General features: G+C 39.2%; 1 protein-coding gene across 1 annotated transcript; it reads right to left on the reverse strand.

Annotated features, from left to right (window-relative positions):
• Nucleotides 1-1,756: 1,756 nt before the first annotated feature.
• POGLUT3 (protein O-glucosyltransferase 3) lies at nt 1,757-24,527 on the reverse strand. The gene is made up of 8 exons (XM_036259916.1): nt 24,320-24,527; nt 17,297-17,494; nt 16,434-16,720; nt 13,437-13,653; nt 9,311-9,507; nt 7,040-7,234; nt 5,699-5,803; nt 1,757-3,051 (listed from the first exon to the last, which is right to left on the reverse strand). The coding sequence occupies exons 1-8, from the start codon at nt 24,519-24,521 to the stop codon at nt 2,926-2,928; spliced, it is 1,527 nt and encodes a 508-aa protein (XP_036115809.1). The 5' UTR covers nt 24,522-24,527; the 3' UTR covers nt 1,757-2,925.
• Nucleotides 24,528-26,239: the final 1,712 nt, after the last annotated feature.

The following is a 26,239-nucleotide window of genomic DNA, read 5'->3' on the forward strand; positions in this document are numbered from 1 at the left end:
AACTATTTGAAGTTAAACATACCTCACCACCAGGATGATTTTTCCCTCCAAACAAAAAATTTTTATTTCTTCTAACCTTGGTCTTATTATGCCAAGGGAATATTTTTCCTCTCCTTGCCTGATATGGATGGAAAGTTTGTACCCAACCTCCCCCAAGCTAATATGTTCAAACCCTAATCCCCAATGTGATGGTATTTGGAGACAGGGCCTTTGGAAGGTAATTAGGTGATAAGGGTAGAGTCCTCATGATGGATTAGGGCCCTAAGAAGACACAGGAGAGAGCTTGCTTCCTCTCTGTCTGCTCTCTGCCATGTGAGAATACAATGAGAAAGTGTCTATGTGCAAACCAGGAAGCGGACTTTCATTAGACACTGGATCTATCAGCACTTTGATCTTGGACTTTCAGCCTCCAAAACTGTGAGAAATAAATATTTGCTGTTTAAGCCCCCCAGTCTATGGTATATTTGTTATCATGGCAACCTGAATAAGATACCACACAGATTGTATTTTCACCTGAAATAACTAAAAATAATAGTGTCAAGTCAAAATACAGGGGTTGGCAAAAGTAGGCTTACAGTGGTTTGTATGGAAATAATATAAATAATACAATAATTAATAAATAAATAGTAATACAAAAATAAACTCTGTTTTATGTACTCAACTGTAAACCTACTTTTACTCTAATGTTAGATTTCTGCTCATTAGTGGTGGTGATAGAAGTTTTGGTTCATTTATTCATGAAGACTTAATAGAATTAAAATTAGACCAACCCAGTTTTTAAAAATGCCAAGGCTATAGGTGATTACAAGCTCTTTTTAAAAAAAAATTAAAATAAAATTTATCTTTTTCAAAATTTTATTTACAAAATTTACTTTATTTAAGTATATATAATATGTTCCATAATATAAAATTCTAGACATAGTATATTTTAAAACAGCATAATGGAAAATATAAGTATCCATTTTCTTTTCCTATATATCTCTTGTGCATTTATTGTCTTTTGCTAGGTTTGCATTTTTCTTTATTCTCCAATATGACTCACACTTATAGTAAAAACATTCTAAATATCATAGAAAGTATAAAGCAAAAAGTATAAAGTCCCTTTCTCCATCCCCTCCTCAGACTTTCAACCACATGGATATATTTTTGCTTTTCATATTAATGTTTTCACATTACACATGATGTTCTGAAAACACTTGGTATTTTTCACTGAATACTGTTATGGAAATCTTTCATGATACTTCATTTAGAACTACTTCACTCTTTTTAATGGTTGTACTGTATTCCTTTATGTATCAATATCTATTTAGCCAGTTCCCTAATGAAGGCTATTTAAGGTGTTTCCAATATTTTATTAATAAAAAAAAGTGCTACAACAAATGTTGATAGCTTATTTAGACACATACAGTTATTATATTTACTTGCATATTCTTACATCCCTCTCCTCCTTTCAAATATCAGATATTTTACCCTGGCTGGTGTGGCTCAGTTGGTTAAGCATCATCCCGTGTACTGAAAGGTCACCAGGGTGCATATGGGAGGCAAGGGATCAACTCCATGTACAACATACACAGGACACAGATTCATTAAGGTCTGGTCTCACTACAGCTTTCCCTTTATTTTATACGTACTTGTGCACTTGTGCGTTTGAAAAACTGCTGGGTGTTAGAGTTTTCCATGGATACTTGGCTTTGATTAAACTGTTCCTAAATGTGATTTTGCTCTTATCTAATTAAGAAAATTCTTATTGATCTTCAAAAAAAAAAAAATAGATACGACTACTTTAAAGTGGTTACATTGTTTTCCAGATTAAATAAATATTTCAATGAGGGGAGTAAATATTTTGAGATTGGGAGTGTGGATAGTTCTTGTTTTGGGGAGTGTGGGTCTTCAGGTAACTGAAGCTTGTATTGGTGGTATTACAAGGAATGTGTAATGAATTTCTAGGCTATAAGTCTTAAGTTTGGACCCTGTCCTAAAAGGCAGAGGAAATTTTCTTTTCTTTCTTTCTTTTTTTTTTTTATCTTAGCAGTGCAACCCAATGACCTAGAGGAGAAGTGCAGTGAGGAATCCATGCTTGCCTTTGTTGTCAGCTTATTAGTGAATCTCAAGATACCAGGCTTCCGAAGCTTGTTGCAGAGATTTTCAAGTATCCCTTAAAAATATTAAAAAGAATTACAGATCCCCACCTGACTATAATTATCTTTATTCAATATATAGATAATGAATGGTCCCCATAGGGTGCTCTCATCTATTTCAATAACTGTGTTGTCCTTGATGAGTGTACAACCCAGAGAGATTGGAAATTATTAGTTTAAGGCACATTTCTCCTTACTTTTGTCTCAGGTGTTAGTAAAACTTAGCTAAAAAGATATGAGTGAGCTTTAAAAAATATTCCCTCCATAGAATCCCAGGTACTATTAATAACAAAGTCATCCTCTTCTTCCCTATTGTTATCAGACCCTTCCAAGAGGAGGCTTGCTATTACTGAATGTCAAAAGCAGCTTGTAGGAGGAGAAATTGTGCAAAGGGGGTGGGCGGAGAACTCTGCACAAATGTTTTTTCTTCATAACTGGAAGAGGAAGAGTGAAAGTGAACAAGGGATGAAAACAACCCAATAAATATGATGTTTATGGTTTTTTAGAGAGTGATTTATATTTTGGCAAGCTTCTTTACTATGATCCCCAAGTTTTCTTCTTAGAGAAACTGTGATGCTGATAATAGCAGTTTTTACTCAAAATATCTGAAAATATTTGGTAATACTTGCTCTAAACTGCTCTATCCACCCACATTGTATAAAGCCACCAAGAGAACTAGTCCTCTGGGTAAAGTCTTTCAAGCCGTGTTCTCCACAGCTCAGATTCTATCTGAACGCTTCCATGTAGGATCTAGCTGGCATACCCAGGAGTGTAAATCCGGGCTGACTTAAAGCTCTTCTTTTAAAGGTCTCTTCCTGTGGCACTGGCAGATGGATGTGTTATCATCTGGCTGAGAAACAAGTTCCATTCCGTCACGTATTTCGGGTTTGCTGGACTGGCGCTCAGCATATTTCTGAAATGGGTTTTTGAAGGCAACAAAAAGATTAGTTCATACTTCATTCTTCTTATTCCTTCCCAATTATGCTGTTATTTCTAGTTCCTGCATACCAAAGGTCTGATGTGGACTGGTTATTCCAGTCCTAAAGTTACATTTTAACTTCAGTTATTATAGGTACTAGTGCGATATTTTATAATCTAACAAGGAACCCTGATCCTACATGTGTATGTAGGAAGCCTCTACAAAAAGAATGTCAAGCCAGTGTCCTTGAAACAACAGCACCAATTAGCATTCATCCACCGCTTGTTAATGAATAATTAACTTGAGTTATTAATTTGACTGAATATTCAAATCAGGTGGTAAGCATCGCAAAATAAAGTTGGTGGTCTCACACAGCATTTCCTTTAGGCCTGTGAAATGTTCTTCCACTTTGGCCACTGACAAATATTCCTATAAACTTAACATTTCAGTTCATTGGTTTCAAGTACATTGAGCTGTACACTCCTGGTCCAGAGCCAAACTCAACAAAATACGGACATGAGTACATGAGCCTAATTAATATTGTAGGGAGGGAAACTCCTGCTAGCCCAGTAGAGGAAACAGAACTCATCTAAGGGAAAGGTTGCTTCTAGTGAATGGTATAATTTATCATTTAAATTTTTCTATGAAAGGTTAGTATCCACAAGCTTCTGAAGAAATTTACTTTTTTTTCTGCCCATATAAAAATAAGTTTAGGGTTCTGGTCAAGATGGCGGCGTAGGCAAATGCGGTATCGCGTCCTCCCACAACCACATCAAAGTTACAACTAAACAGAACAACCATCATTCAAAACCACCTGAAATCAAGCTGAATGGAAGTCCTACAACTACGGAATTAAAGCAGCAGCCACAATGAGACTGGTAGGAGGGCAGAGGCGGATGGGCTGGTCCCACACCCACGTGTGGCAGATAAAAATCAAGAGGACACCTCGGCTGGGAAGGTTCTCCCTGAGGACTGAGGGGTCCCCGTCCTACACCAGACAAGAAAAAGTTAAAGGAGTTCATCACCACCAAACCATTATTATATAAAATGTTGAAGGGTCTTTTTGAAGAAAAAGAAAAAATATATGAACAAACAAAATGGCAATGAATACATATCTATTGGCAATGGAATCTACAAACAAACAAAATGAACAGGCGGAATAGTAACATTCTCATAGATACAGAGAACATTTTGTTGGTTGCTATATGTGAGGAGGGTTGGGGGAATGGGTGAAAAAGGTGAAAGGATTAAGAACAAATTGGTTGCTAGACTGACAAACCTCAAAGAGAAGGGGGTTGGGGTGGAGAAAATAAACCAAAGAACTTAAATGCATAACCAATGGACATAGACAACAGTGTGGGAAAAGGCGGGAGGGGGGTGGGAGTGGGGAGGAGGGGGTCAATGGGGGAAAAATGAGGAACATGTGTAGTACATTCAACAATAAAGATAAAAAAAAGAAAAATAGCCCTGGCCGGTTTGGCTCAGCGGTTAGAGTGTCGGCCTGCGGTCCTGAGAGACCCGGGTTCGGTTCCCGCTAAGGGCATGTACCTCAGTTGCAGTTTGTCCCCGGTCCTGGTGGGTTGTGCGGGTGGTAGCCACTCGATGTGTTCCTTTCACATCGATGTTTCTCTCTCTCTGTTCCTCTCTCCCTCCCACTCTACATGAACAACAACAACAACAAAAAAATGGAAAATGTCCTCGGGTGAGGATTAAAAAAAAAAAAAAAAGAAAAGTAAATAAATAAAATAAGTTTAGGCTAAAAACTTCTTTTTCTTGGCTAGATTTTAATAAGTAAATGTACTTACTCAAAGAACCAAACCTTGGATTCCCAATAAATATTTTTTTTATCCTCACCCGAGGATATTTTTCCATTTTTTGTACAGATAGAGTGGGAGGGAGAGAGAGGAAGGGAGAGAGAGAGAGAAACATCGACGTGAAGGGACACATCGAGTGGCTGCCACCCGCACGACCAACCAGGGCCGGGGACAAACTGCAACCGAAGTACGTGCCCTTAGCGGGAACCGAACCCGGGTCTCTCCGGACCGCAGGCCGACGCTCTAACCGCTGAGCCAAACTGGCCAGGGCGAGTATTTTTCATTTTTTATATAGCAAGCTAAATATTTGCTTTCCATCCTGTACTACGATAGCAAAAGTATGAATCTTAAGTAGTAGGGAGAACAAAGAAGTGGACATTTTGAGCAGAAAGAGATGTTAATGACCTCTACTCTAACCCTCTCATTTTCCAGATGATGAATTCCATAAGGCATTTAATAAAAGATAGCACTGACAAGATAGGAGGAGTTGTCCATCTATTTTTGTAAGGCTCGAAGCATTGTTTTTGTTATCCTGAATGGGGATAAAAACATGTTGGCCACAAAGGGACTTAGCACTGCCCCTCCTTTCCATAGGCTGGTGCATTGGCTTAACCAGAGCTCCACAGGCTGACTCTCTGTAGCCCCCCTCAGAAGTGAGGCAATCAGCCCTGGCTAGTTTGGCTCAGTGGTTGGAGCGTTGGCCTGCGGACCAGAGAGTCCCAGATTCAGTTCCCGCTAGGGGCACGTACCAAAAAAAAAAAAAAAAAAAAAAGAAGTGAGGCACTCAGGCCAAGTATAACCCAGCAGAATGGTTACTCTGCACTGACCTGCAGTACTCTGTAATAATAGCAGTAAAGCCTGAGCGGCTGTAGCAAGTCCCTGGCAGTCAATTGCCCTTCTTTTGTAATTCTCTTGGCTTCTTCATCATTTTCCTGACAGATTTAAAAAGAAAAAACAGTGAATTAAAATTACTCCCCAGACCCATAGCCAAAGCTAAAGGTGAGTGTGAAACAGGACAGATGTGGGGGTTGAATGTGAGATGGAACATGATGAAGATATAACGTAAGAACAAGGCTGTGGAAATAGACAAAGTGTTCTCCTAGACATCTCTGTTACATGGAAATGATCATGCATGTTTGTACCTTATTCCACAGGCCCAATAACTGCCTCCCCTCCCCGTAAAGTGCAACAACCCACATCAGCCTCCATTGTGATATCTTGGTACTTTTCTACATACCCAGGAAGTTTAGGTCTCATCATCTGTTTCCCCATTCTAGCCTTCTCTGTTTTATATTAAAATACAAACTAGAATAGAATGAATCAGTTTTCATGTTATAACATCTCTTAAAAGCTACATTTAAATATGTATCAGAATCTCAAAGTTCTTATAAAATGTTACCAGTGAAAGACTATATTGCTGCTGTAATAAAAATTCAGCCACTAGTACCCACAGGCTGTTTCTTCAGTTCCAGGAATAGTTAGCATTCCTAATTATATTTTGGGAAAATAGCTAATATTCTACCATGCTGCCCATAGGAGAAGCCTTTGCAAGCAATTCTGACTCTTTATGAATGGTCACAAAAATTATTCTGCCTCGGCACCCAGTTATTTCCATAACCAAATATTGCTTCTTAGAAACTTAGAAACAGAATAAAGTCTTATAATGGAAGGGTCAACTTTTATAGTTTCATAATAAAACACAATAGATTTTCCTTTGAAAAAGAATTCTTATTTTATGGGATGCTTGTGATTCTTGAGATGTAGTGTACATGTGTTCATTATGAACTTGTGCCTTTTTCTAACTGGGGAAAAGAAGAACACCATATTGATGCAAATGTTTTCCTGTGCATAAAGCACTGTAACCCTCGTCTTTTCCATCTGTAACCTGCACTGGGAGTGTTTTTGCTTGTGTGTGTATATGCATGAATAGTGATTCCTTTAGAAAAATCTATATAACACTGGGCTTCAAATCTTCTAAAGATGTTGCTAAAGGGTATATACCAAATGATGCTTTATTGGTTCTTTAGATATTTCATGGAAATATAAATTTCAGAAAACATTTGTTTTGACTAAATAATGTCACATTAAATTGTGTTATGAGGGAATTCATGTAACTAATACTATTGAATTTGTTATTGCCTAAAGAAACTAAAATTCAGAAAGCATACCTTGGCCCATTTAACTTTCTCTAGTAAATCAGCAAGATTTCTTTTAATAGGAACATAATGTTTCCAAGGCTTCAGTGCCATATAAAAATGCTCATAATATGGTGAGTCCTGCTTCAGAACCAGACTGTCACCCAGCATGAGATACGGGTATCTGTAGGCAGCCACGGTCCCATCCACATTCACTTGATACTTGTACTGAAAGATTAAAGCATAAACAAAAATTGTAACTGTCATTTGCTTCCCTTCTGTTTCTCATCAACACTGTAATACTAAATATAAAAGGGTTAATTTCCACTTTCTAAATTTGTTGTTTAACAATTTTTTATATTACTTTGTAACTCACATTTTCTCTTTGTATTAAAATCATAAGCAGCTGTTAGCAGGTCAATTTTAAGAAATACAGTGTGCATTTAAAGTTAAAATCAGCCCTGGCCGGTTTGGCTCAGCGGTTAGAGCGTCGGCCTGTGGTCCAGAGAGATCCGGGTTTGGTTCCTGCTAAGGGCGCGTACCTCGGTTGCAGTTTGTCCCCGGCCCTGGTTGGTTATGCGGATGGCAGCCACTAGATGTGTCCCTTTCATGTCGATGTTTCTCTCTCTCTCTCTTCCTCTCTCTCCCTCCCACTCTATCTGAACAAAAAATGGAAAAATGTCCTCGGGTAGGGATTAAAAAATAAATAAATAAATGAATAAAATAAAGTTAAAATCAAATAATTTTAGGAAATAGGAATACTTATTTCAACTATATCATATAATGGGGAATTCAGATTTCTGTAACAAGGTAGGAAAACTAGACCCAGAGATATAGAAAGGAGTATGGTTCAGACTGACAAACCTCAGAGGAGAGGGGTGGGGGAGGGGTGAGATAAACCAAAGAACTTATATGCATGTATGCATAACCAATGGACATAGACAACAATGCTTGGCAGGGAACAGGATAGGGAGGAGGGTGTCTAGAGGGGAAAAAGGAGAAACATCTGTAACAAAAAAAATTAATGAAAAAATAAATAACTTTTTAAGAAAGCATTTAAAACAAAAAAAATAAAATTTTACTTATATGTTATTTTTTTGTTTCTTATGCCATGGAAAAGGTGGGCAGGATCTCAAAGTTCAGTTTTAGAGTTGAGGACACAGAAACCTGGAGAAGTTTAAGGACTAGGGTGATACTGGTAACACAGTGCATACTCTGTTTACATATTTGTTGGCTTAATAAACTTTTTTTAAATAAACTTAATAAACATTTCAAAATCACTTTTCATGGACATTAAACTTCATTCAATTACAATAATGTGAAGCAGGTATTAGCACCACCACTCCCTTTTTTTCTCTTCTTTTAACTAATGAGAAAAGTAGTGTTCAGAGAAATTTATAAACCTCTATTCTCTGAGTCCAAATCCCTTGTTCTTTTCATTATATCACACTGAGATGAATAGGTTATACTCAGAAATTTAGTAGTTAAATTTTCCGTGAATAATTGATACCGAGGAGTTTACTAGCCAGTCATGTTTTGTCACGTTGCTCACATCTGTCTCCTCTGACCCTCAGGACGGGCTCTGAAGGCGTAAGGCGGGCAGCACGTGTGGTCAGCAGGCAGCGGCAGCAAGCAATGAAGGGCCCACAGACAATAGCAGAGACATGACTGAACCCCAATTCCAGGTCCTATTTTACTTATATGGAGTTTATACTCTCTCCGTTTACAAAAGGCATTTGAGATCATTTTATGTAAAAGACATTTATATACCTAGTTTATTAAGAAAACAAATACGGCCCTGGCCGGTTTGGCTCAGCAGTTAGAGCATTGGCCCGTGGACTGAACAGTCCGGGTTGGGTTCCCACTAAGGGCACGTGCCTCGGTTGCAGTTCGTCCCTGGCCCCAGCTGAGGTCGTGTGGGTGGCAACCAGTCAATGTGTCTCTCTCACATTGACGTTTCTCTCTCTCTCTTCCTCCCTCTCTCCCTCCCGCTCTAACTGAAGATGAATGCAAAAATGTTCTCGGGTGAGGATAAAAAAAACACAAAGAAAGAAAACAAATACAAAAAGAGCAAAACAAAGCAATGCACCGAACTCCAGGTTAATCCTTGTACTGTATTTTGAGTATAAATATAGTTCATTTGGTAGACAAAATGAACAACAACAGGAAACCACAATGAGTTTTGTCATTCCCATGCCTGGAAAGAAAGTGTGTGTCAACTCACAAGACTGGAGAAGTTGGTCCAAGCCCAGCTATTTACAAATTTATCACTTCATACCCATCCAAGAAGACTTAAATTCATACCTTAAAGAAATCAAAGAAACCTATCAATTTAGCTTTTCCAAGTTCCTTTTCTTTCTCTTGGAAAAAGAAATACCCTGTAATTCCCGCATCTAGTAGCTGAGGATTTTCCTTGGACAGATGCACCAACTGGAGCCTCTCCTCTCTGCTGTCTCTACCTCTGAAGAAAGCTTTCTCTGTTTTGTTGATCCAGGAAGGCCCTAGAAATTCAAGACCATAAAAAAAGTGGTTATGAATTTGAAACTTTTATATGGTAAGTGTAATCATCTTTAACATTGTCATCTAAGATGTTAAAGCTCTTTTATCATCAACACCTCTACTAAAGTAAAGGTTATTTCCAAAAATTATGAGATTAGAATGCTCTAATTTCATTCATCTACTAGGGAGAGCTCACTCATATTGGAGTTTCCATTGGACAACATTAGAAAATATCCAAAATAATATTGGATCAAGTTCAAACTAAAATAAAATTCACTGACTTGGCTTACTCACCAAGGCATTAACTTCTTCCATCTTTTGTACTTCATAATACAAAATAGCTCAGCTTTTGTCCTGATACAGGGTGACCAGAACAAACTATATAACTAAGTAACACCCATACATCTTTAATCCTTAGGTTGCTCAGAATTATGAGCACATCACTTCTTTTTTTTTTTTTTTTTAATTGAATTTCTTTTTCTTTATTGATTTTAGAGAGAGAGGAAGGGAGAGGGAGAGAGACATAGAAACATCAATGAGAGAGAACATCGATTGGCCACTTCCTGCATGCCCCCCACTGAGGATTGGGCCCACAAACAGGGCATGTGCCATGACTGGGAATCGAACAGGTGACTTCTTGGTGCATAGGGCGACGCTCAATGACTGAGCTACACCAACCGGGCCTCAGCGCATCACTTCTAAATACAGGAAAGATTTTTGCTAATATGCTGTCAAATATATATATACACCCACATATATATATATTTGTATTCTCTCTTTCCTGGTAGGGGACTATTCTGGAGGAATTAATTTAAATCTATTTCTATTGTTCCAAAGAGAGGACATTTGTTAACACCTGTTAGTGTTCTAAGGAATAAATCAGATAACATAGAAATTGGAGGGGATCAAACTCATTACTATGTTAGCACACTTTTCAGAAATTCACTGTTATCAGATAAAAAGTAAGTCAGTTTTCATTTCACATTTACAAGGAGTCTCTGGTCTTGTCTGCTAAGGCAGTCCACCAAACCACAATAACAAGAAGTCAGGGTTTCTTCTACTCAGAGAGTTCAGTTTAATAAAAAGGTGTATTGTGTCATAAATTTAAGACCATCAAACAGGGGTAAAGGAATTCAGATATTATTTTTTTTAATCCTCACTTGAGGATATATATTTTTTTCCCATATATATTCAGACAGAGTAGGAGGGGGGGAGAGAGAGAGAGAGAAACATCAATGTGAGAGAGACACATCGATTGGTTGCCTCCCTCACGACACCAGCCAGGGCTGGGGACCAAACTGCAACCGAGATACGTGCCCTTGACCGGAATCGAACCCAGGACTCTTTGGTCTGCAGGCCGATTCTCTAACCGCTGAGCCAAACTGGCCAGGGCTTTTTTATTTTTAATTGAGAGAGGGAGAAGGGGAAAGAGAGAGAAATATCAGTGTGAGAGCAACATCAATCAGCTGCCTCCTGAGTGCTTCCTACTGGAGATAGAACCCACAACCCGGGAATGTGTCCTCACTGGGAATTGAACCAGGAACTTTTATTTGTATTTATGCTGAATTCACTCCTGGGCCATAAGTTTTGGGTCGTTCAATTTCTTCCAGGATCTATTTTTCTTCAGTGTAACCTCCTCTTCTGGTTTAGGAACAATCAGCTCTTTTTCTGAAGGATCATCTCAATGTGGCAGGAGAGCTTGTGTGGGGTTAATATGACCATGAGCTCTGAGTTCCACCCTGTGTCTTGGGAGCTTTGTTCATTTGGATGTGCTCAATGACTGGAGAATACACACGTAAACCCTTCAGTTCAGCATTACTCTCTGCATTTTTAAGCATGGGCAGCAAAAATTGAGCACTCTTTTGGGGCCACTGACCCTGTGTCCAGCCCCATTGTAAAGGGACATCCTTTAGATACTTGGTGGCTTTTTGAATGTGCATACCCTTGATAGTCTGGGCAGTTTTAGGAGTGTTCTTAAAGTAAACACAAGGATTTGAACCTCTTGATTTGCATAATTTTGTGAGGATTTTGGGTCAAGTGAATAGCAAACCATTTTCAGATGTAACCTCTGGCTGCTTTGGGGAAGGGGAGGGGGAATTCAGATTTTAAAGAATCAAGAGAGGCAGCAGAATAGAGAAGCCAGGAATGGACCCAAGGCAATATGCTCAATTAATATTTGACAAAGATAGCAAGAGTATACAGTGCAATAAAGACAGCCTCTTTAATAAATGGTGTTGGGAAAATTGGACAGCTACATGCAAAAAAATGACACTAGACCATCAATTTATACCATATACAAAAATAAACTCAAAATGGATAAAAGACTTAAATGTGACCCATGAATCCATAAAAATTCTAGAAGAAAATGTAGGCAACAAAATTTTGGACACCATACGCAGCAGAATTTTCACTGAGGCAACAGAAACAAAGGAAAAAATGAACACATGGGACTACATCAAACTAAAAAGCTTCTGCACAGCAAAAGAAACAACCATCAAAATGGAAAGGCAACCCACTGTATGGGAGAACATCATTGCCAATGATACATCAGATAAGGGGTTAATTTCCAAAATATATAGAGTTCTCATACAACTCAACAAAATGAAGACAAAGAACCCAATTAAAAGATGGGCAGAGGAGCTGAATAGACATCTCTCCAAACAGGACATACAAATGGCCAAGAAACATATGAAAAAATGCTCACCATCACTAATCATCAGAGAGATGCAAATTAAAACAACAATGAGGTATCACCTCACACCTGTCAGAATGGCTGCAATCAACAAATCATCAAACAACAAGTGTTGGCGAGGGTGTGGAGAAAAGGGGACTCTAGTGCTGTTGGTGGAAATGCAGACTGGTGCAGCCACTGTGGAAAACACTATGGTGTTACCTCAAAAAATTAAAAATTGACCTTCCATTTGACCCAGTGATCCCACTTCTAGGAATATACCCTAAAAATCCTGAAACACCAATCAGAAAGAATATAGGTTCATAGCAGCACTATTTACAATAGCTAAAATCTGGAAACAGCCCAAATTTCCATCAGACAAATGAATGAAAAAGCTGTGGTACATATACACAATGGAGTACTATGCAGTTGTAAGAAAGAAAGATCTCTTATCCTTTGAGATGACATGGAGGGACCTGTAAAGTATTATCCTAAGTGAAACAAGCCAAGCAGAAAAAGACAAATACCACATGATCTCACTTATTTGTAGAATATAATGAACATAATAGTCTGAGGAATAGGGTAGACCCAGAAACATGAAAGTAGGGTACAGACTGACAACCCTCAGAAGAGGGGGTGATGGGGGAAGGGAAGAGATAAACCACAAAACTTATATGCATGTATGCATAACCAATGGACATGGACAACAAAGCTCGGTATGGGGCGGGGGTGGGGGGGGGGTGGGGGGGGAGGGTGCAATGGGGTAAAAATGGAGAAACATCTGTAACAAAAATAAAATTAAAAAAAATTTTAAAAAGACAGAATAGAAAAGAAAAAAGAGGCAGAAAGAGGAAAGTGGAGAATTTCTTATAAAGTGTTGGAAGTAGTAATATTCAAGTTATCCTGCTATCATATTCTCTTACACATGAATATAATTTTATACTTTTCAAAATTCTCTCTCACTTCATCTGGCAATATATAAAGGCAATGGAGTCAGAATTAAGAGACAGTTTTACCAAATATATATGTTCAAATAGTATTTACATAAGAGACTCGGTTATGATAGGTTTAGACATTTTTAGATAAGAAGAATCCTAGAGAAACCTCTTTAGAGTTTAGGGTGCTGTATTTCCTTTTTCTTGGTTAGAAAATAAGAAAAATATGGTTATTTAAATATATACATATACTCTCCTTGACTAAACATCCCCTTCACTTTCTTTTAACTCTAAGCTTGTTCTTAGAGTATGAACTTGAATTTACCTGTATTTCCCTGAATAGAGAGGAGATCATTTGTAACACCCCTCATCGCTTCAAGTGTGGAGTGGGTGATGTCATACGTTGGAAGGATAATATCTTGTGAATCCAGAGAACCACACCATGAAATAATAGGTAAAGGACCAGGTGTTTCATTGACTTTTCGATGTTCCAAGGGCCAATCTCCAAGATTAATATAAAATTCTAAATCTGGAAGAAGGACCTAAATAAACAAATATACAAACATCAGTGGTGGGAAGACCTCAGTCTTTGGTACTAAATGTTTTAGTTCTTTGGCTTTCTTAAATATTTTTTATAAAACTGAACATTTGAAAACAGCAGTAAATAAGAGAAGAATGCCTCTCAGTCATCAATAGGGTCAGAAAATCAAGGATGAGGATGATACAGGGCCCATTCATTTAACCCAGAGTCAGCTACCTCTGTTCAGGGGTGATACTTTAAATTCTTTAGTATTATAGAGGTTGACATTATGTAGGTAGGTATGAACAAGTGGCTACCTTTCTGGAAGCTGCCTAAGTGAGAATCTACAAAGTTAGACTCAAGCCCTTGCTTTCCTTCTCTATCAAACCTCCATATCTCATCTACCTTAGATTCTGGAATCTGCTACTCCATCTCCATCTCCATGGTCGATGCCTTAGATTAGGTCTTTATAATATTTTGCCTAGATTGTTGCAATAGCTTAGTTACTAGGTTTTCTGGTGCTAGACTCACTCCTCTCTAATCTGCTTTCCACATTTCTGCCCAAATTTCTAAAACCCAAGTTAATGTTATCACCAGGTTTAGCAGAACCTTAGGCCATTAGGACAAGGTCTAAACTCTCTGGCTAGGATTCAAGGCACTACTGTGTTGCTCCAGCTTAGCTTTGAACTTCATCTTCCATCTGCTTATGTGTCAGTAAACTTGAGGCTACTCTCTGAAAATGCCATCCATTTTAATATGTAATTCTCTTCAGTTAGAATGTTCTTCTCCTACTCTTCACTTGGCACTCTTCTTTCTCATCCTAAACCCAGATCTAATGCTACCTCCTCTATGATCCACCCTCCCAGGCATTTTAACCTAGTACCTACTTTTCTCTCAAGCCTATCATGTTGTAGTATAATTATGTTTGTATGTGCCTCCCACCCTCACTGCAAAATAACAAAATCAAGCCCACTAGAGTGAGGGGCTCTAAGACCAGAAGTGAGTTTCATTTATCTTGGATTTCTTCCCAGTCACCAGGCAAAGAACCTGGAACAAAGGGAAGGGCAAGGGATGTGACTATTCACCCTATTGTTTCTCTAATATCATTTATAGGCTCATTAATAAACTTCACATCAGGACTTCTCACCATAGAGCAGGGCTTGTCAGGCTCAGCACTGTTGACATTTTGTTGGGAGTAATTCTTTGCTGTGGGGAGGTGGGGGCTGTCCTATGCTTTGTAGGATATTTGGCAGCATCTTTGGCCTCTACCCCCCAGTGGTGCCAACCAAAAATGTCTCTAGACATTGTTAAATATTCTCTGAGGGCCAAAATTAACTGGAGTTGAAAACCACATGAGTACAGGATACAGGAATAGAGTCCCCAGGTGGGCAGGTGGCAGCTCAGGAAGAAAGCACCACCTTTAAGGTCAGGTGCCCATATGCTCATATTGTGGGCTGGTGGTAGGGGGTTGGGGGAAGGAAACTGCTATTTAAAATCAGAAATGGTTGCAGCTGCACATTCAGTATGCTTGGGAAATTGTATTACTCATATCAGGAAAGTTGGCTTTTGGTTTAGAAACCACCTTCATTGTCTTTCTGGGTGAGAAATGTAAAAATAGCCCATCCACCCCTCACTCTACATAGTCAGGAAAAAAGAACAAAAGTCACTTTGAATTACTCTGCTTAAGAGTTTTGCAAATAGGGAAAGAAGGGCTGAACAGAGGAATTGGGGTTGGAGGTGGTTGACTGAAAGTCTGAGTAATACAGGGATATCTATTATTATTATTATTATTATTATTATTATTTTATATGTTTTTATTGGTATTTTTTTAGAGAGACAGGAAGGGAGAGAGAGATAGAAACATCAATATGAGAGCGAAACATTGATTGGCTGCCTCCTGCACGCCCCCCACTGGGGACTGAGCCTGAAACCTGGGCATGTGCCCTGACCAGAATCGAACCGGGACCTCTCACTCCACAGGATGATGCTCAATGCACTGAGCCACACTGGCCAGGCCAGGGATATCTATTTTTAAATGTTAATTTTTATTTATTGATTGATTGATGTTACTATGTACTGGTACAAAATAACCTTTCTCTGTTTCTCCACCCTTCAATAAAATGTGCCATACACAGTATCTTTTACAGGTGCTTAGGGTAAAACAAAGAAGATGTGTTCTAAATTCAAGTCAGTTTGAGGTGATAAGAAGTAAACAGCTGCAGAAAGTAAAATCTGAATGGAAGGAATATTCAGCAGGAATGAGAACTTCTGGAAGTGACCTTGAGGCTATAAATGTATGGGAGTTCACAGAAACTTGGGAGTGCCCTGTGCCCTACTTATCTAGGATGAAGGCTAAAGCCATTTAATGTAAATATTTAAGGAAAGGGAGATCCACAAACATGGAGAACTTATGGACACTCAAGAGGTGGACACCTTACATGCACATTTCCAAGCCTGGAATCTATTCCATCCTTTGCCATTATTCCCCTAAGCATGTAAATGTTACAAGGAAATACTTAAATTATTTAAATCCTTACCCGCGGACATTTTTTCCATTTTTTGTTCAGATAGAGTGGGAGGGAGAGAGAGAGAGAAATATCGATGTGAAAGGGACACATCGAGTGGCTGCCACCCCACGACCCAACCAGGGCCGGGGACAAACTGCAACCAAGGTACGTGCCCTTAGCGGGAACCGAACCCGGGTCTCTCTGGACCACAGGCTGATGCTTTAACCGCTGAGCCAAATCGGCCAGGGCAATTGTTTAAAAATTGTTTTCAAAATCAACAAATTCATTCTTATACCTTTCTTGCCAGTGATAGCAAAATCTCATCTGAGAACATTTTGAAGTCTGTGTATTTCCCTAAAGGTCTCCGGTAGATGTGGTTATTGAGAATCGTGTAATGAACAATGGCACCTCTCTCTTCCCCAAACCTTTTTGGAACTTCATTTAGCATCTGCTGGAGATTAATGTTGGGGAAAGATGCAAAATCTTTTGCAATCTGTAGTTCTTCGGCTGGACAAGAAAGAGTTTTCTGCCAAGCCTGAGGATCCTCTTCTGGACACTCACAGTACTCGTGGTATACCGGTCCTAGGGACGGCAAAACACATACAATGCCACACTTGATTAACCAGCACAAAGCAGGGAATTGTTTCTGCCCCTGATGTGAAGATGGGATGACTTCTTGGTGAATTCTAAGATTATCCATATCGGGAAAATCTGCCTTGAACACATCAGTGGTGAAAGTAGTTATGTCTGAGTCCTACTTCTACTTTGGGTCTCTCTTTCACACTCCCCTAGACAACCTGGTATGGCACATGCTATCTCCCAATATAACCTACTCTTAGTCAGTGATAAATTTATTTCTAATGAGTTATAAATGGCTGATGAACATTATGCAATTTACCTTATGCAAAGAATGAAGAATATTGGAACTAGCTAAATAGACAAGTTTATTATTATTATTATTATTATTATTATCATCACGCAAATCCCTTTAAATTCCTTAGTTTTCTTTCCCTTAAAGTTTCAAGTTAAATTGAGCATCAGAAGGTACATATACCATGTTCACTTTGTTACATATGACTTCAAGGTCATCATACCCCATTCTGAAAGGCATGGGGTCTACACATGAGGCTAGCTCTGGGTTATGTAATAATCACTTACCTTTCACAACATAGGGAGACTGGGCAACATGTTCATCACCATAAAGAACCTCTATCTTCAGCCCTTCACTGATAGTTTCATACATCCTATACCTCATCAAAAATGTTCCATCATTCCTGTCCAAAGGTTTGGAGACATGAATCCGGACTAACTCTTTAGGTGAAAGAGATTTAATTACTACTTTGAATTGTGTTTGACCTGAAAGAAAAATACATAGAAATAACTCTACTACTTCCAGTTGCTTTGTTATAACAATTAGTGGATAGCTGTCTGTACATAGAAGTTACTAATTTTTCTAGTATTGATGATAAAAAAAATCAGTTTAGTTTGGAAGATCCTTGAGGTCAGAAACTATTCTGGTTTATGTCTTCAAACCAAGGACTTGAGTCAACATTGATTCGTTAGTCATTCAGTGAAGATTTATTGAATGAATAAAATTAATTAATAAAAAAAAGCAAGGAAGAAATTGACTTTTTGCCTATCTGATCTTTTCTCTTTTGGGTAGGTTTAAAGCCCAGGTAGTTAGCCCGGCCAGTATGGCTCAGTGGTTGAGCGTCGACCCATGCACCAAGAGGTCACCGGTTTGATTCCTGGTTAGGGCACATGCCCAGGTTGTGGGCCCAATCCCCCAAGAAAAAAATACTTAAAAAGAAAAAATATCCAGGTAGTTAAAAATCTGTGAATCTTAGAATAAAAGAGTTCTAAGGCAATCCAACTTTCTTCTTGTACACAATCTTTGTAAACCATTGTAACATCAAATAACCCTCGTTTCTGAGGAAATTTTCCTTTTGTTAACCCAAATTTCAAGCTATATATCTAAGCCCATATCCTTAAGTAGAGAGAGATCACAGCTAGTTGCCAGACCATGCACAAATACACACACACACACTTTTGTAACTACTAAAGTTTTTTTCTTTAAGCCTGTTTCCTCCGGTTAAAATGAAACAGTTATACAAAGATGATCTAACATTTCTTATAACTCCAAAATTCTGTGGGTTTTCTGTTCTAGGGTAAATAATTCCTACTTAGAAACTTTCCCTTCTCTTTTGGCAAGATATGGCTGACTTATTTAGGCTTTGAGACAATACTGCTGTGATTGTTACTGTGGCCCAGGTGTAAATGTTGAGCTCTTTTCTTCAGAGAGGGCAGAGGGTGCACCTGCACTCAGTGCACAGCTGATACTCTTTAAAGACCAGCTGGGCCAGTGTGGCTCAGTGGATTGAGCATTGTCCCATGGACTGAGAGGTCCTGGTTTAATTCTTGGTTGGGGACATTCAATGGGGGCATTCAGGAGACAGCCAATCAATGTTTCTTTCTCACATTGATGTTTTTATCTCTCTCTCTAAAAAAAAATCAATAAAAACATATTTTGAAAAAAGAATAAAGACGAGTTAATATCCTAACCACAGTTAATAATTTTCAAAAAGTGGTGAATCCTCTGAAAATTTTATGGAGCCTAACAAACAGTAAGTTGTGACCAAAGTACTCTTTCATCTCCTATCCCTCATATTATAAAGTTAAGCATATTTAATACAGGGGTGGGAAAATAGGTTCACAGTTGTCTGCAACAAATAATACAGTAATAAATAAATAATAATACAGGAATAAACTCTGTGTTTTGCATATTCCAAACTGTAAAGCAACTTTTGCCCGCTCTTGTATATATTTTTGAAATTACTGAAAAAATTTGTATCTCCTATTTTTAGTTTCTAAATGCAGTGAGTAAAATTTCTACTTTCTTTTGATCTTCATAGTTTTATATTTTCTTATGGGTCAGGAAAAATGTTTCTCAGTCTCTTCAATTTAGTAACAGCAATGTAATATCTGACATCTTGCTATTAAATAATTAAGTACCAAACACACACATTTTTGGATATTTGAAATAAATGTGACAAAATTATGAAAGAATTTTGTTTCAAATCTTGTAAAAGAAATGACCAATACTATATGAATATAGGCTGTGGTTGTAAAAGATAAAAATATAATGTAAAATAATTAAAAATTTTGGCCAATTACCCGAAATGCTTAATGAAACACATAAGTTATTGATTTGTGTTATTTCCCACTTGGTTCCAGGAAGGCAAGTAAAGTGAAAATCAGGAAGGCAGAGCCTGGGGACTAGATAGTCATTTCCATTATTTCCTCTCAGACTAGTAACAGTACAGAAAAGTTTTCTTGTCTCCTGATCATATAGTTCTGCTCTCCATAAATTTATGATTTTAACAAACAAAACAAATGTAAGACAAGCATAGTAATGACTGTGATTTGATTTTTTGGTTGTTTTTGTAGTAATCTTTCATGCCTATGTCATTGCTGGCATGAAGTTAATGTTAGAATCAATGCAATATAATAATGATCAGGACTTAAATAGAAATAAGCAATTCTAACCTCATAAAAGAAATGAGAAGAATGCAATTGTAAATTGCTTCAGAATGAAGGAATGTGAATTCTCATTTGCCTTGGGGACTAATATAATGGAACAGAACTGAAGCTCAGCTTGAGTTTTTCTACTTCACAAAATCAAAAGCTAATTGAATGAGAATGCAGTGCCTATGTAGACAAAAGGACATTGGCAGTATCAAAGTTTTACATCATTAGAATCAGAAATTTTGAAGACTTTTGATTTGGAAAGAAATAAAAAACATTAAAAAAAAATTCACTTAGCACTTATGTGCCAGTCCATGAGCTTGAGGTTTTCACATGCATTTTCTATCTTATTTATTTCCTACAAGAATTTGTAAGGTAGGTGTTGTCACCCCCATTTTACAGATCTGGAAACCAAGGCTCCTTTGAAAAAGTTAAGTAACACCCAAGGTCTCATATATAGAAGTAGTTGAGCCAATATCTGAACACAGCTTGAATCCTCTTCTTTCAAAGCCCACCCTGAATTCACCTGGTCATACTGTGTAACATTAGCATACAGATTCTCAGTCTTCAAAGTTGGAGGAATAAGCTCTGGCACTCCTGATAAGTCATGTAAGACAATCTACAACCACCACCCCACCACCGCCATTATTTAGGAAGTTTGTTAAGGCTCCCTACACAAAAGTGTTGATCCCACATGACCAAGGGAACAGAGCCTCAAAAGGCCAACTAGTTTTGCCTTAGGCTAAATGAAATCCTCCAAAAACCTCTGGCTGCTTGCTGATGGTGCACCACAATCATAGTACTGGTGATTGGATTAAAGGGAAGAGCGCTGAACTAGGTATTCTACAGTTGGCTCTGACATATAATAGCAGCAGGGCCATGGGCAAAATATTTTAGTTCACTGAGTCTCAGTTTCTCCTGTGTAAAGTGAAAAGAATAATATCTATCCTTCCTACATCACAATACAATTTAGGATAACAAACTAAATAAAGCAAGTTTAAAAAGTAAAGTGCTACACAAGCAGGAGGTAAAACTGTTTTATGAAGATATCATTACTAATGAAGATAGGAGAGAATTTGAGTAGAAAATGAATACAGTTGACCCTTGAACAACCTGAGTTTGAACTGCAAAGGTCCACTTATATGTGAATTTTTTAAAATAAATACGCAATTGGTCCTCTAGTTCCCTGGGTTTCACATTTGTGATTCAAACAACCGTAGATTGAAAACAGTATTTTTGATCTGGTTGGGAATTCATGATGTGGAGAGCTAACTAACTGTAAGTCAAAAGTTATATGCAAATTTTTAGTTGCACTGGGGATCAGCATCCCTAATCCCCACGCTGTTCAAGGGTCAAGTTATCCTACCATCTTGACATATTCCAACTGCCCCCCCACCCCTTCTTTTTTTTCTTCTACAATATTTACTGAGAATCTCTGCCAAGCACTGTACTAGATGCTGGGAATGTAAAAATATCAATAGGTTCCACCTATATAATAGAAGTAAATATTCAATTTAAGTCAGAGGTTAGTGAAAATAAAGATAAAGATAGGTTCTATTGCTCATCCAACTTCCTAGACCTCCTAATTTTTGTCTGTGGACTCCAGTTTGAGAGTCTTCTGATTTAGACCATTCAGATTCACAAAATGTTTGCGATCTATGTACCTGGAAATATGCAACATAAGAATGTTATTCAGACACTGTTAAATGCGACAGATAATTGCAGTAATAAGAGAATCTTGATAAGTCATGTAAGACAATCTACAGCTTGAGAAAATTTTGTCTCTTTTCCAATTAGTTCTTGGAGAAGGAAAAATTTCAGAACTTACAAATGAATGATGGTGGCAGAAGATGTAAGAAACTGGTTGGGTTTGCTTTTCAGAACTATAGGACAGCTTTTGAATGGAAACTAGAAATCAAGTGGCCTGAAAAGAAACAAATAGAGTCTAAGGGAATGAAAGTGAGGTTGTCTGAAAAGACTTGGTGAAAGTTTTTTATTTTTCCTTAAAACTTTTTTTCTGACTATAAAAACACTATAATCATCTTGGATAAAATTTTTCTTGGGGAAAAAGGAGAGTGAAAAAATTTCCTTATTCTCTTGCTATAACTATTGATAACATTGCTGAGTAAATTACAGGTTAATTTACTGATTACAAATTAGAATGAAATGATATAGTTTCTTTCCTGTTTATTCCATCCTTAACCTAATATAAGCATTATTAAATAATGTTTTTTTTGTTTGTTTGTTTTTTTAATCCTCACAGAGTATACTTTTTCATTTATCTTCAGATGGAGTGGGGTGGGGGAAGAAAGGAGGGAGAAACATCAATGCGAGAGAGACACATCAATTGGTTACCTCCTGCACGACCCAGACCACGGCAGGACCAAACTGCAACTGAGGTGCGTGCCTTTCACCACAATCGAACCCTCGGGCGATGATCAAACCCTGAGCCAAACCAGCCAGGACTGGTAACTATTTTTTAAGTGTACAGTTCAGTAGTGTTAAATAGATTCACACTGTTGTGCAACAAATCTCTAGACCTTTCTCATTTTGCAAAACTGAAACTCAAGCAATTCAACAACTTCCCATTTTCCTCTTCCAACAGTCCTTTGGCAAACACATTACTTTTAATGGATGTCAAATATTCCATCACATGGATGTATAGTCCTTTATTTAGCAATTTATAGTTGGCTATGTAAACTTATTATAATACACAATTATAATGCTGCAAGAATATCTTTGTATATAAAAATCTTTGAATACATTCTGATCATTATCTCAGGATAGACAACTAGAATTAGACTACCAGATTAAAGAGCAAAGACATTTTTTTAAATGACATTTTCTAACTTTAAATTTTTTCCCCCCATTAGATTTGTAAATGGTTAAGACTTGCTATATTTGGACAATTCCTTTCCAGAAATAGTTGACCAATTTGTGTTCCACTAGAAGAGGATGAAGGTCTCTGAGAGTAACTCATTGTTCCCTTAATAGCTCTGAGTAGCACTATTTAAAAAAAAAATTGCCAATATTTTTAGAATAAAAAATGGGATTTTATTTGAATTTATAGTTCTTTTATTAATAGAAGATTGGCAGTATTTCACTTTGGATCTTATGTAGAAATTAATTTTTTTAGTTTTCCATCTTCTTTTCTTTCTAAAGTACCCCCCATTATAACATTATAAAATTAATTTTATACAATAAAGAAACTATAAAGAAGAAAATATACCCCATAGTGATAGACTTTGTTTGTTTTTTTATCCTCACCCGAGGACATTTTTCCATTTTTTGCACAGATAGAGTGGGAGGGAGAGAGAGGAAGAGAGAGGGAGAGAGAAACATCGATGTGAAAGAGACACACCGAGTGGCTGCCACCTGCACGACCAACCAGGGCCGGGGACAAACTGCAACCGAGGTACATGCCCTTAGCGGGAACCGAACCCGGGTCTCTCCAGACCGCAGGCCGACGCTCTAACCGCTGAGCCAAACCGGCCAGGGCAATAGACTTTGAATCTGGGTTTAAGAATCTTTCTTATTCTTAGAGCCATGGAAAGTCCTTCTAAAACTAAAAGAAGCAGTCAGTTTTCCACTGGTAGTGGAAGAAGAGGCACTGGGTAATTGATTGATTTTTTGTTGATAAAACGGGGTGACAGTTGGCTGAACATAAATGAAACCTAAATGGGCAAATCCTGACTGGCAACAACTTGAAACCCGCAGGACAAGTTGTAGGAAGTTGTAAAGATAAGATGTGAAAGAGAACGTGGGAGGACGACTGGGCATCGGGATTCAGGACAAGATCCACCTTCAGTAGAGGGTGCACCTCATGGATTCCACTGTGTTTCGCTAATTCCGCAATCTACTTTCAAGAACTCAAAACTATAAGAAAACAAAAATGTAGCATGCAAAACTGCCTTCTTTCTGCCTACTGCTCTGAGGTTTTCTTTGTGTAGGATTTAACTGTTTCAAACCCAGCAGGCCCGGGCAATGTAAACCCACGTGATTCCCGGGCTGATGACTCAATGCGTGAGGGCGCTCCCGGCCTGCTGGAACAACAGTTCAGACCAAGTCGGAGGTGGAGAGACCATCTCAGACGAGTGACTCACTCTGCCTTCATTAACACCTGGGGGCCCTACGTACGGTTTGGAACATTATCCCTGCCCATTAAATGAGGAAAGGGCCCTCGGAGTCGTTCGTTCGTTTGTTCGTTCGTTCGTTCGTTCATTCATTCATTCATTCATTCATTCATTCAACAGACGTTTGTTGCTACTGCCTCCCCCCTCTGTGTCAGCGAGGAGGAGGAAAGCGGATGTGACCAGAACCAAGGAAAGGCGACACACACACGTCAGAGGAGGGATGCCACGCAGGCGGCAGGCGGATTCCCGGAGGCTCGGGCGCGGTCGCGGGGTGGGGGTGGAGGAGGGTGCAGGGGGGTGCAGGGGGTGCAGGGGGGTGGAGGAGGGTGCAGGGGGGTGCAGGGGGGTGGAGGGGGGTGGGGGAGGTGGAGGAGGGGGGGGAAATGGAGGAGGGGGGAGTGGAGGGGGGGTGGAGAGGGGGGGTGTGGGTGGGGGGGAGTGGAGTAGGGGTGGAGGCGGGCGTGCCGGCGGGGATGCAGGGGAGCGGGCAACAGAGCGAGGGAGGCTCGCGGCTGAACGCTACCTGGGGGCGAGCGAGTGAGGTTTTGGCCCTCGGAGTTGACAGCCTGCAGATAGAAATAGCGGACAGGCAGAACGATGCCCGCCTGCAGCCCGGGGCCCCACACCAGGCTCCGCGGCGCGCTGACTGGCGCCTCGGGGGTCCCCGCGGCCACCAGCAGGGCGAGCTGTGGCCACAGCAACAGGGCCCGCGGGAGGCGGCGCATGGTCACCGGCGCTGCGTCGGTCCTGGCGGCAGCGGGGAGGGGCGGGGTGCGCCGCCGGCAGGGCACACCCGGGGCGGGGCTGTGTGCGGCCCACCGTCCCGCCCCTGGCTCTCTCCTGGAAGCTACACGAGGGCGCCGGGTAGTCTTTGGCCTTGCTCACTGCGGAGGGTCGGCGGTGGACTGTCCCCTCCTCACCCCAGCCTCCTTGACCCCACTGAGAACCGGGATTGTAGGTGTGGCAAAGAGAGACCAAGGGTGAGAATCGCGCCGGTGATCGCCAAGCTTTTGCGCGCCCGGCCTCAACGTTCAGTTGCTTGAATTTGTCAACTGTTTAGAGGAAATCGTTTTTAAAAGGAAGGAAACTCTGTGACTGCTGTGGGACGAAAAGATCCAGCAGCGAAGAACTTGAATATAATTTAGGGAAATGTCTTTAGACTGGGAATTTCATGGTTGTTGACAGTGTTCTTTGTACTTTGGAAAGATTTTTAGGAACTCGTAGTAAATCACCGGTAAATTGTAGAGCTGACGTGTGGCATTACATGGCATTACTTTCATTACTAAATTGTATTTTGTGGGGATTTCTGCATGTTTTCAATGGAAAGCTTTGCTCTGCTGAAGTTACCACTTAAAAAAAACCTATTTGTTACACTTTATTCACATTCTCCCAAAATCAAACTTTAAAAAATTTCCGGAGAAATAATCCAAGGGTTAACTGGTACTGGATAATAAAGTGTGGCCTAATAAATTATATAACACTTGTGGTAACACCCAGTTTTTGTTTTTGTTTTTTGGAGAACATATCAAAGAAGCCATATAATTGTATCTGAACACTCCTTTAGCAATACTGAATCTGTACCAACCTGTTTTCTTTCTCATTTAATCATTCCATATCTTAAAAAGCATATCTCTTCAGATCAACAAATGTCTGATCAGATTCTTTATCATAACTCAAATGTAATTTACTCAATAAACACTAATTCAATGTCTACTGTGTTTTAGATATTATACTTTGACTTCAAAGTTCCTGTGGTGTAGTGGATAAGAAAGACAGAGAGACTGTAAATAGTGTAATACATGCTAGGTCTGGGATTTTCTTTACTTACAAGGCTAACATGTTAGTCTTTATTGTTTCATGAATGCTGTCAAAAGACAGATTCCTGGGTCAAAGACAGAGAAATGTATTAGTCACTGCAAAAGCAGCAGCCATAGACAGAGCTTCATGTTGGTTTGTGTTGGTTCCCCATGATTATGGGCTGAATTGTATTCCTCCATAATTCATATGTTGAAGCACTAGCTCCAGTATCTCAGAATCTGACTGCATTTAAGATAGGGCTTTTTTTGTTTTTGTTTTGTTAATCCTCACTTGAAGATCTTTTTTCCATTGATTTTTAGAAACAGTGGGAGAGTGGAGGCGGCTGGGAAGAGAAACCTCTATGTGAGAGAGACATATCAATTGATTGCCTCCTGCTCACTCCCTGACCAGAGCCAGGAATCAAACCTGCAACCCAGGTTCGTGCCCTTGACTAGGAAGACAGTGAAGCCGGGAAGGTCGAAGCGTGAAGTGGTGAGGGACGACGGTATATAAATAAAGAATCCTACTTCACGGAAATTCATTTATCGCAGTAGAGTCTGGAACTGATTAACCGTGATAAACAAGGGCCTACTGTACTACGAAATTCTGAATGCAAGTTAATATTTAAACGAATTGTGTCACAATC

This window comes from Molossus molossus, unplaced genomic scaffold (assembly GCF_014108415.1).
Source record: "Molossus molossus isolate mMolMol1 unplaced genomic scaffold, mMolMol1.p scaffold_m16_p_13, whole genome shotgun sequence".
Lineage (NCBI taxonomy): Eukaryota > Metazoa > Chordata > Mammalia > Chiroptera > Molossidae > Molossus > Molossus molossus.

What these genes read in the sequence shown, in the direction of transcription:
- POGLUT3 (XM_036259916.1), bottom strand. Translation starts at nt 24,521, where the DNA reads ATGCGCCGCCTCCCGCGGGCCCTGTTGCTGTGGCCACAGCTCGCCCTG. An exon ending in TGCTATCACTGGCAAGAAAG is followed by an intron (nt 13,654 to 16,433) that starts GTATAAGAATGA and finishes TTGTTTATTTAG; the next exon opens with GTCCTTCTTCCAGATTTAGA. An exon ending in AGAAAGTTAAATGGGCCAAG is followed by an intron (nt 5,804 to 7,039) that starts GTATGCTTTCTG and finishes TAAATCTGTCAG; the next exon opens with GAAAATGATGAAGAAGCCAA.